The 12,208-nt window shown below is 44.6% G+C and overlaps 1 protein-coding gene across 1 annotated transcript in view; it reads right to left on the bottom strand.

Annotated features, from left to right (window-relative positions):
* Window positions 1-12,208, bottom strand: part of TGFBRAP1 (transforming growth factor beta receptor associated protein 1) — a 61,410-nt gene that overhangs the window by 27,195 nt on the left and 22,007 nt on the right. The window contains exons 3-4 of the mRNA XM_047068557.1: window positions 4,797-4,991; window positions 2,307-2,461 (exon numbers count right to left, since the gene is read on the bottom strand). Coding sequence (XP_046924513.1) covers window positions 2,307-2,461; window positions 4,797-4,991 — 350 coding nt within the window. The remainder of the gene's footprint in view (window positions 1-2,306; window positions 2,462-4,796; window positions 4,992-12,208) is intronic.

The raw sequence follows: 12,208 nt of genomic DNA, 5'->3' as shown, positions 1-12,208 counted from the left end.
ACTCAGCATAGCACCAGTCCTGAACTGAAGAGCTCTCTTCTTTTTGCCTCTGCTGCCCCCTGCTGAACACTAGGAGATTGGTCTCACTTTCAAAAATCAGGAACACAGGGAAGGAAACCATCAACAAAATCAAAAGGCAACTGACGGAATGGGAGAAGATATTAAGTTAGTATCCAAAATCTGTAAAGAACTTATCACACTCAACACCCAAAAACCAAATAATCCAGTGAAGAAATGGGCAGAAGACATGAACAGACACTTTTCCAAAGAAGACATGCACATGGCCAATAGGCACATGAAAAGAGGCTCAGCGTCATTCATCATCAGGGAAATACAAATCAAAACCACAATGAGATACCACCTCCCACCTGTCAGAATGGCTAAAATGAACAACTCAGGAAACAACAGATATTGGCGAGGGTGTGTAGAAAGGGGAGCCTCCCCTTTTTTTGGTAAACTATGAAGCTGTTTATTTATTTTTATTTTGAGATAGAGAGAGTGGAGGAGGGGCAGAGAGAGAGAGGGAGAGAGAGAATCCCAAGCAGGCTCCACACTGTCAGCACAGAGCCCAATGTGGGGCTCAAACACACTGTGAGATCAAGACCTGAGCCGAGATCAAGAGCCAGACACTTAACCGGCTGAGCCACCCACGTGCCCCAAAAGGGGAGCCCTTTGGCACTGTTGGTTGGAATGCAAACTGGTGCAGCCACTCTGGAAAACAGTATGGAAGTTCCTCAAAAAATTAAAAAGAGAACTACCCTACAACCCAGTAATTGCACGAGTAGGTATTTATCCAAAGGAGTGTTATCAACAATCATCAAATTATGGAAAGAGCCCAAATGTCCATCAACTGATGAATGGATAAAGAATTTATTATATGTATACTATGGAATATTACTTGGTGGTCAAAAACAATGAAATCTTGCCATTTACAACAAAGTGGATGAAACTAGAATGTATTATCCTAAGCGAAATAAGTCAGTCAGAGAGTGACAAATATACGATTCCACTCATATGTGGATTGTAAGAAATAAAACAGATGAACATATGGGAAGGGAAGGGAAGGAAAAGATAAAAACAGAGAAGGAGGCAAACCATAAGAGACTCTTAAATACAAGAGAACAAACTGAGAGGGCTGATGGATGGCCTCAATGGGTGATGGGCATTTAAGGAGGGCACCTGTTGGGATGAGCACTGGGTGTTATATGTAAGCGATGAATCACTAAATTCTATATATGTTAACTAACTTGGACTGAAATTTTAAAAAGTCAGGAATAAAGAGGGAAGGTTCATCAATCTTTCAACATAGAAAAGACAGCCTCTTCACTTTGGTGAGCACAGCATAACATTTAGAGAAGCTGAATCCCTATGTTGTACACCTAAAAGTAACATAGCATTATATGTCCACTATACTCAAAAAAAAAAAAAAAAAAAAGCTCTCTTTCATACCCATAACCATAAATTACACGTCTGGTCTTCTTTCATTTGACAGCATAAAGCAATTGAGGCCAGAAGGCATTACTTCACTCCACAACAATCACTTAGTCATGTGGAAATTTGACTGCTGGGTAACCATCAAGGGATCATGATTAAGTCATGAGAACTTTTCATGATCAGTTTCCATATTCAATGAAGCATACACACACCCTACTATGTTTCATTATTTTCAAATATGTAGAGTAATGTGAACTAACTAACGACTGACCGAGAAGCAATTTTTAGGGAACCTGATTCCACTGGATGTAAGAATACCTTATGATTCTTGGATTGGTTTTATTTATCATACCAACCACATTAAAGCTGGTGCCTCAAGGGCATTAAAAGTGTCCTTCTATGGAAATTAACCTGATGGATTTCTGCAGTCTTAGGTAGTTTATGAGCATGGCTCACAAAGCTTTTCCTATAGTTGAGATAAATCTAAACTTTTAAAATTGAACCCCATCCCAACAAACACAAATTCTAAATTAGGAGACAAATGAAGCTGACGTCGTTACGCTTTATGAGAACTATCCCCCGACCCCTCTCTGAAGGCCCACAGAAGAAGAAAGTTGACTAGAAACACAACGTGTTATATACGTCAGACACAGGAATTACTTGGCCTCTGTTAGCAGTGAGACCTTGGTCCAGCTGTCTGACTGCAACTTGCCTCCATATCTGTATGATGTGAACGGGCTGAGGAAGTAAACTAACAGACATGAAAGCAATCTTGTGGTGCATCGGGAGGGCCGACGTACGTTAATGAAATCTGAGTGTTTCTTAACCGGTGGCTTGGAGGCATGCTTTCTTGTAACCAGCTAATTACAAACCTGAAATTTTTCTTTTGGAATATTCCTCCGGGCTCCTTTGGCTAAAACCAAAGCCTCTTCCACTCGACGGCTTGCTAGAAGATCCTGTATTTGCTTTTCCAGGGGTAACGGAACCAAGATGTAAACTCCTTTACTTGTGGCGACAATCACTCTTCCTGGGAAAAAAATCAACAGTGTTGGAAAGAGAAAGAACCCACGCTCTTCCCAATAGGATCGTTACCGATCTGATGACTGATTTCATCACAGTTCTCTCAACACAGAATCCCTTCAGAAATTATCAATTACAGTGCTTCTCTTTTCTTCCTCACATACTGCCAATGGTCAGAAAAAGTGGGGGGGGGGGGGACACTAACACCACATTTCCAAAGTACGAGACAGGCTTTTTTGCCGTTTATTCCAAAGCGTGGGTAAATGTAAAATCAGTTGAGTAGATACATAACATAAAGCCCAAAGAAGCTGTACAGATCAATTATGGCAAGTGATCAGTGAAGATTATGATATACTTCCCCTAAAATGTTTTTTAAGAATTCTTTTCTTTCCATGATAGTTTATAGGAAACTAAAATTATACGACACAACATTCTGAACCGTACTTCATACTCACCTCCCACCCTAATACGCCCAGGTCTTGGCGTGACCTCAATCATTTCCTTGCAGCCCCGTGAGTTCACCTGACCTGTGGCCAACCCCATCACCCATCGCCCTCGTTTTACTTGGGAGACCCGGTGCAGACAGTCCACAAAGCTAGAGCTGCAAAGCAAGTTGCGCTCCAGCTCCGAAGCCTAGAGTTCCGCTCCCGTCTGGAGATGCTCTTGAAGCAAACCATCACCTGTCCGCAGCAAGCAACAGAACGATCTTCTCTTCTGTCTGAAGGATGACTGGGTATCAGCCAACCCTTCCCTGATCCTCCGCTTTTCTCTCCCGGGAACCCACTGTTCTATTCTGGCCCCACTGCCTGAAGGCCTCATCTTTCCTTGCCTAGATTACTGTCACATCTTCCTAAGTCTTTCCACTCTGCTCTCTTGTCCAGGTTATTTGCCTTCTATATCACGGCCGAAGTAATGTTTCTCATACTCAGAGGAGATGCTGTCCCTTCTCTGCACTGGGGTCCCCTTTCCCAAGGAGTCTCCCCTTGGTTGCACCTACGGTGGGTTATGTCGGCAGCCTCTATGTGCCTGTGACCCCGTGCCCACCTCTGCCACTCGATGTACATGGCACCGTGGTATTGTTACGAAACACGCACTCCTGATGCATGCGTCAGGGCCCCCGACTGGGTATGCCATGCTTAATGTGGAGGCCGAGAGTCTTAGTAAGTTTTTATCCCCAGCATCCAGAACAGGAAGGGTGATGTTTGGTGAGCTAACATCCTTAAGTGGCACATGTAACATATAAATCTAGATCAGTTCCTGGTTTGAAGAAAATATCATATAAGGCATTCATAGGATGACTGGGGAAATCTGAACATGGCTCACTTTCTAAGGTGTGAAAAGGGCTTTGTGGTTACATGCGGAAATACCTTAATTCTTAGGAGATTGCACACTGAAGTATTTCGGATTAAATGGCATGATGTCTTTTACTTGTTTTTAAGTAGCTCAGCAAAATGTTTACAAGTGTTGAGTCTAGGTCAATGGTACATGGTGCCTCACTTTGTTTTTCTTTCAACTTTTCAGTACATTTAAAAATGTTCATAATAGGGGCGCCTGGGTGGCTCAGTCGGTTAAGCGGCCGACTTCGGCTCAGGTCATGATCTCGCGGTCCGTGGGTTCGAGCCCCGTGTCGGGCTCTGTGCTGACAGCTCAGAGCTTGGAGCCTGTTTCGGATTCTGTGTCTCCCTCTCTCTGACCCTCCCCTGTTCATGCTCTGTCTCTCCCTGTCTCAAAAAGAAATAAAACGTTAAAAAAAATTTTTTTTTAAAAATGTTCATAATAAAATTTAGGAAAAGTAAAATAAATCCCTCGCCCAGCTCACAGCTGCACACGAGGGGAGGTCCCTCCCGACTGCCCGGGTCTGCCCCAGCCTGGTGTCATGCCAGGCCTCCTCACGCGTGATGTACTCCAGTGACACTGAATTGCCTGCATGTCCTGAAGCCCAGGGCTCCCTCTCAGCAGGTACCTTTCTCTCTACCTGAAGGTTCTTTCACACCAAATCTGCTCGGCTGACTCCTACTCATCTTCAGAGGTTTGGCTCAAATACCATCTCCTCCAGGAAGCCCTCCCTGATTATTTCCAGGAAACAATTCCTCCTCTGCTCTCCCAATTGGCCTTGCTTTGTGTTTATCAAGCTCTTAAACTGCCGCAGCTATTTGTTCAAATATCCATCTCCCTTTAACCTCGGGGCCCCTGGAGCACAGAGACTGCACCATCGTCACCTGTGCGTCTTCCAAACTTACCATGAGGCCCGGCTCCAATGGACCCTTAATAACGTTTACTGTAGAAATGTCACAAGAGGGTTGATAACGAAATTCCATTATGATTTCTGTGTAAAGTGGTACCTTCAAAATCCTGGAGAATGTGGCCCTCCTTAAAGGGCAGGGTCTGCTTTTGCTGCTGGTCCAACATGCTGTGCACCGTGATGAATTCGTTATCCAGAGCTATGACATACGGGAAGCAGATGGCTGCCCCAATCACGTTCTCCGACCAGTGCACGGGGGCTCGCTGAGATATACCAGCAACCGTGGCAAACATGCCTATAAAAATAGGAAGGGTCAGTCGGGCCTCCAAATAAGTACAGCATTTTTTTCTGTCCATAGACGTGTCTGGACGCAGAACGCACACCACCCCCTCCTTCGTTATGTTTCAGGAGAGGAAGGATGATGTCCTACGCTGCAGGTGTGAAAACCCCTACATGGCTTCATTTTTGTGTAGAAAACCACCTCCCCCTGAATGTCTACCTTGTATTTACTTCTAACTTAAAATGAACTTAGGGGCGCCTGGGTGGCTCAGTCGGTTGAGCGCCTGACTCTTGATTTTGGCTCAGGTCATGATCCCAGGGTGGTGGGACTGAGCCCCGTGTTGGGCTCTGTGCTGAGCGTGGAGGCTGCTTGAGATTCTCTCTCTCTCCCTCTGTCCCTCTCCCCCTGCTTAAGCTCTCTTTCTCTCTCTTTAAAATACAATTTTAAAAAATGAACTTGAAAAAAGTTTACATATACCCACACGAAGGTATATAAAGCACATGTCGTCACCTGTGGGGAAAAAGTTACCTCCAAACAATTTAAGCAGCTTTGCAAGCTCTCTCTCATATCCAGTCTTCCAACTGGCTTGCATCTCTAAGTTACAGCTCTTCCTTGTCAAATGAATACTGAACACTGTCACTCAGATATTTATTGAGCTCCTACTATGTGCCAGGCGCTCCACAAGGTCTCCCATAAGGAGCGGGCCCTGCTCAGAGCTGAAGGCTACTACTGGACATACATACTCTACAATGCAGGAAGAGAACCAGATTTGCACTTCGAGACAGACTGCTGTTAAGTGTTTGTAAGTTCCACGTCAAATGACTGCTTATCTGTCTTGTACATAAAGCACCAAACTAACCATTTCTACATGAGCTACACATATACAGTCCACAGATACCGGGTTTACCAAAATTAATACATTCACGAAGGAAAGTCAATTCATTTTAACTTGGTTTTCAAACGAGTTGACATAAAACACCTTTAAAATAGCATGCTGGTGCCTGCAAATTATCAGCTGCTACTGCACACGACAAATGGTTTCTACTATACGGATGGAGAGAGGGCAGGGGAGACACAGGAATTGATCTGGAGACAGCTTTAAGATTAAGGACAAGGGGAAATATCTCAACTATACCATATGAGCAAAATTCCTAAACCCATGAAATCGTCAACTCACCTAAATTTTCTGTAGTTACAAAGACTGAAACATACTGCAGCCAACCAAGTACAGACATAGCTCTGTTCCTCTAAATTAGGCGGTTGCTGAAAATGGGTATCACGCAGGACCCACAGGGGTGTATGCGCCCTGCTCTCAATGGACACACGCTGAGGCCCTCCATGAAGAACGACACTGCTCTGAACACTGCTTGGCCCTGCTTAACATGCTACTTATGGGCTCTGGGCAAGTGGTAGCAAGAACCGAAACTCTGACAAGAGGATAGAACACTGGGGCGCCTGGGTAGCTCAGTGGGTTGAGTGTCCAACTTTGGCTCAGGTCAGGCTCTTGCAGTTCATGGGTTCAAGCCCCATACTGGGCTCGCTGCTGTCAGTGGAGGGCCTGCTTTGGATCCTCTGTCCCCCTCTCTTTGCCCCTGCCCCACCTGCACTCTCTCTCTCAAAAAAGAAATATTAAAAAATTATTTTTTTAAAAAGAGGATAATACACTAAGCCTACTGTGTGTGTGTGTGTGTGTGTGTGTGTGTGTGTGTGTGTGTGTGTGTTATGTGTCCCACGAAGGAGTTACAACCACCTAAGGTAAACCATTCTGACCTTACATATTTCCCTTTGACCCTTCAAAGTCTCCAAAGATCATTTTGAAAAAGACTAACTCAGGGCGCCTGGGTGGCTCAGCCGGTTGAGTGTGCGACTCTTGGTTTCAGCTTAGGTCATAGTCTCACGGTTTGTTGACTTCGAGCCCCACATCAGGCTCTGCACGGACAGCGTGGAGCCTGCTTGGGATTCTCTTTCTCCCTCTCTCTATCTCTTCCACTCCCCCTCACACTCTCACTCTCTCTCTTTCTCTCTCTCTCAAAAATAAATAAAATAAACATTAAAAAAAAAAAGAAAAAGACTAAACACAGAAAGAGAGGCTATAAATTAGTAATTCACAAAAGACAAAAAATGCAAATGGCTGATAAATTCATAAAGAGATTCTCATATTCATTAATAACCAGGGGCACAAATTTAAATGAAAAAAAAACAAGCAGTCAAAAAACAACTTTTATCCATCAGATTGGCCAAAGGTTACAGACTGATGACACCAGTATCGCTATAAGGAAAACACACTGTGGAGAATAATTTGGCATTATCTACCAAAACTGAATATACACTTACACTTTGTTTTATTGAAAAAAATTTTTTTAATTATTTTTCTTTATTTTTGAGAGACAGAGAGAGACAGAGCTCAAGTGGGGGAGGGGCAGAGAGAGAGGGAGACACAGAATCCGAAACAGGCTCCAGGCTCTGAGCTGTCCGCACAGAGCCCGATGTGGGGCCCGAACTTGTGAACTGTGAGATCATGACCTGAGCTGAAGTCGGACACTCAACCGACTGAGCCACCCAGGCGCCCCTGAGTATACACTTACACTTTAATTGATTCTACTTTTAAATCTAGCGCCAATTAGTAAGTACCAAGATGGTCACTGCAATGTTTTTAGTAACAGCATAAAATTGAGTATATAACACATTAAAAGAATACGTGGCTCTGGCTGAGCACATCACGCACAGAGAAGAAAGCTCGCCTATTAACTGTGGATATAAAAAAAGGGCAAACACCAAGTAGCGATTTCAATTCAGTGAACTCTTACTACATGGAGCACAGAGATAGCTACCAAGTGATAGACCAGCGTTTCAAGGATTCACAAGTGGTGAAGGGGTACAGGGAAATTCGTAAAATAAAAATTACCACACAGGAGATAAAGACCAGGGCACAGAAAGGTGTAAAAAGCTTTCTGAGTGCTGACAGAGTTCAAGTGTAGACAGAGCCCAGCGATCAAACAGCAGCCTGCACCAGGAAGGTGACCGGGACAGGGGGCAGCAGTCGGGGAGGGCATGTGTCGCCAGAACAGGGTGAATCCTGTCGGAAAGTCAAGTCGGGGTTGGAATGGGACGTGCGGGCTGTAGTCAGGCTGAGCAGTAAAGCGGTAAGTAACAAAACGTGTTTGTCACACGTCACAGGTGCTTCGGAAGGCCAGCCTGGCAGGAGTGGGGACGGGGGCTGTGTGCAAGGAGCGGGACCCAGGGGAGGCCAGGCAGCTGCCCACCACCAGGAAGGAGGCCTCGGTCAGCCCAACACTGGGGCAAAACGGAGGGGGAAGTGACTTCCAGAGCTGAATCAGGGAACCTGGCATCTGACTCAGTGGGAACAAGACAGAAGGTGAGTCAAGGGCCACCATGCGGCTGTTGGCCTCGGGATTAACACGACCACGTGGAGTCTAAAATGAAACAGAGATTAGGATGCGGGTAGGAGGCGATGTTTGCACTTCACGAACTCAAGGTCACAGACTTCTGGGAGAGGGGAGCCTGGGGTCCCAGCGCTTTCTCGGGCGATAGCAGCATGCTTCCTGAAGGGGAACAAATTGGTGCACTGAGCACACCCAAAGCCACAGCGGAATACAGGAGGACAGGACAGAAACCAGAAAACGTCTCTGCAGAGCGCAACCAAGGGCTGGCTGCTCCTGAGGCTGGTGAGGCCCCTTTGATCTCAGCTCTTTCCAAAGCAGGTAAGAAGTCAGGAGTTCAGTGGAGACACGGAAAACTCCACCGAGAAAACTCAGAGCTAGAAGGCGGAACCGATCAGTAAGAGCTGTCTGCTACCGTCCCAGAGGTAGACGAACTTGGGACCGAAGGCACGGGGTTTGGCGTTTCCAGTGTTTTCCAGTAACAGAGAGGACATAATTACGGTCTGAACTGGCCCACCAGCTGCATCGCCCAAGTATTCAGCCAGCATTAAAAAATGCTGGAGAGACACCCGAGGTGCAGAGCTCTGGGAAGCATGAAGAATCTGGAATGAGGACTTAGCTTTGGAGGAGGAAATTCAAGTTAGCACTATCCTGACTTTTCGGTGTGTTGAGAGCCAGCCAGCTGAAAAGAACCCGAGGGCACAGGTGCTGGCACGCCACTCACCCAGGCACTGGGCCAACGTAACCCCCCAGAGGGACCAGCATACAGCGAGCCTGAGGATGCTGCGAAACTTCCCGTCAAGTAACCGTGTTCTGAACAGCACACTCTCGTGGGAACGTGGACAGCAAGACGTGGTCCAGCCTCATCTTGGCATTAAATCCGGGTGACTGCATTTCCCGCTTACGGCTGGGTATCGCCCGACCTAGGAAGTATGCAGCGCAGAGGCCCTGACATGAATGTTTCTCGAAATGAAAAGGGCAGAAACCAGAGGCCAAGAACAAAGGCTTCTACACACCCAAAAAAGCAGAAGACATCACTAGAATAAAAGAGCAGAGCAAGAACTGGCAATTGAGGGGCCTAGGTCAAACAGCATAAGGTGCCACAAAACCACGTAGGAACAGAAGGCACTGTTATTAACACACACTAATTAATTATACACTTGCTAAGCAGGTGACAAATTCTACTGTCTCTATATTGTCAGAGTCAAGTGCAAATGTAACAAATGTGTAAACTGTACATCTTCTTTAAAAAAGCATTATTTTCAGGGGCGCCTGGGTGGCGCAGTCGGTTAAGCGTCCGACTTCAGCCAGGTCACGATCTCACGGTCCGTGAGTTCAAGCCCCGCGTCGGGCTCTGGGCTGATGGCTCGGAGCCTGGAGCCTGTTTCCGATTCTGTGTCTCCCTCTCTCTCTGCCCCTCCCCCGTTCATGCTCTGTCTCTCTCTGTCCCAAAAATAAATAAACGTTGGAAGAAAAAAAAAAAAAAAAGCATTATTTTCAACTTGTGCACCCTTTAAATGTCAGAGGACCCCCTTCTCTGAGCTGGGAGCGGGGAGGGGGCCACACAGAGTCAGGAGTAGCTAAACCGTCTGCATTTTCCAAGAAGGATTAGCAAAATACAGAGTTGAAAGTGACAGTGCTCAATCACAGTATGAAAATTTCAACCAAGTATTGCTGAAAATGGGAAGATGTAAGCTAACACAAAAAGGGAAGAGTGGTTTCTCAGGACATGGGGGGTGAGCACGTACCGTCTTCAGGGAGAAACGACAGCAAAATGAAAATATATAGCTTTCACATGTTGAAAGGTGCATTTGCAGTCATTACACTCATTTATTTGAACTCAGTTTCTGAAGTCGCGTAACGATGGTGTGATGGCTATGCCGTATACAGAAGCTGTATACAGGTAACGTATGAAAGCACTTACAAGTGACACTAGTCAAATGTTTTCACTATAAAGCCTTTATAATGGAAACAGTCAGCTACTGGTTTATAAGCAGGCAAGCACACTGACAGAACAAAACAGAAAATCCAGAGACAGGCCCAGTGGCATAGATTGAGAGTGCATTAAAGGCAGCTGCCTAAATCAGTGATAGAAGGTGGGTTCTGCCATCAGTTTGTGGACATAACAGACAGTCATACAGAAAAAGACAAAATTGAATCCATTCCTTATACTCTGCCTATAAAAAAAAAAAAGGAAGCCATAAAAGTACTAGCAGAAAACACGGGTAAATCTGTCCATAACCGGAAGAGAAGGAAACCTCTAACAATGACTCAAAATTGCTTGGATTGGTGGTTCACTGGTAGAGTTCTTGTCTAATTATGACTCAAAATCAAGAAGCAATAAAGTGAAAAACAAGGTTAATACATTTGATTATATAGAAATGTTGAAGAAAAGCTTTTATGTAGCAAAAACTGTAAACAAATATTTGAAACATACACCAGACAAGTTGGTATCTAAATAGGTAAAGAACACAAAATAAATGGGGAGAGAAAAGAACAGATAATTCCCATCAAAAGAAATGCAAATGACTCTTAAATGTATGAAAAATGTTCACTCTTACTCCTAATAGGAGAAATGCAATTAACTACATTGAGATCCCATTTCTTATGTCCAGACTGGGAAAAACACAAAAGTCTGACAACATACTCCACTCTGTTGGCAGAGCTGAGGGGAAACAGGCATCATCATATGTTGCTGGGGAGAACAGAAAATGGGACGATCTTTTAAAAAAAAAAAAAATTTAATGTTTATTTATTTTTGAGAGAGAAAGAGACAGAATGTGAGTGGGTTAGGGGCAGAGAGAGAGGGAGACACAGAATCTGAAGCAGGCTTCAGGCTCCAAGTTGTCAGCACAGAGCCCGACGTGGGGCTTGAACTCACGAACTGTGAGATCATGACCTGAGCTGAAGTCGGACGCTCAACCAACTGAGACACCCAGGCGCCCTAGAAAATGGGACAATCTCTAATCAAAGGAATATGGCGATACCTAGCAAAAGTCACATGCATATCGACTTTGACTCAATGATCCTACTTATAGAAGGCATTCCCACAGATCCATCAGGAAAATACAAAAAGATAAGTCCTTATTAATACCATAAAACTGGCAAAAACCCATATGCCCCAATAGGGGATTTAAAACAACCATGGTGCCCCCACACGACTAAGGAGCGTGCAACTGTGAAATGAGGAATATTTCTGTGTTATAGGGCAAAAGGATCTTCAAAATACATTAAAATAGAATAAAAAAGCCAAGAAGGAGGGAGATGCAAATGTTTACACATCTGTCTGTATTTTTCCCTTAAAAATGAAAGGATAAACCCTAAAAATAAAAGTTACCTACGGGAGAAGAAGAAAGTGAGTGAAGGAGACAGGATAGCAGCTCTCTGAATATACCCTGCTGCATCCACCTGAGCTGGAACCTTATAAATATTTACATGTAAAAATATAAAATAAAATAAAGCAATTCCTAAATATCCAAAGTAAAATAAAACAAATTAATCGAACTGTATATCCAGGTGGTGGCATAACCACACAGAGGGGAACTCTTCCAAGGGACTTTAGAACACAGTAATGTGACTGCACATTCCTGACAGGTTATATATGCCCTACCCTGAGGACAAAAACAACTATAACAATCAAACTTTTTCCAGCCATTACACTATGGGAACAATGGTGTCAGTATTGTCATTCTGTTGTGTGTCCTGTGAGATAAATCAAAGGAACAGCCATGTCGGGCTAGGGGTTTACTAAGAGACAGATGAGGTCAATGCCCTTGCAGCCCTGAAGTGGTTCTATCAATAGGATCTCAGAATGGACTTTACCGTTAAAAA

The sequence above is a fragment of the Lynx rufus genome, unplaced genomic scaffold, assembly GCF_022079265.1.
Source record: "Lynx rufus isolate CCGP_SWC_20201006 ecotype Redwood Valley unplaced genomic scaffold, mLynRuf1.p SCAF_8, whole genome shotgun sequence".
NCBI classification, from domain to species: Eukaryota; Metazoa; Chordata; class Mammalia; order Carnivora; family Felidae; genus Lynx; species Lynx rufus.
This window is presented reverse-complemented; position numbering and strand designations above follow the sequence as displayed.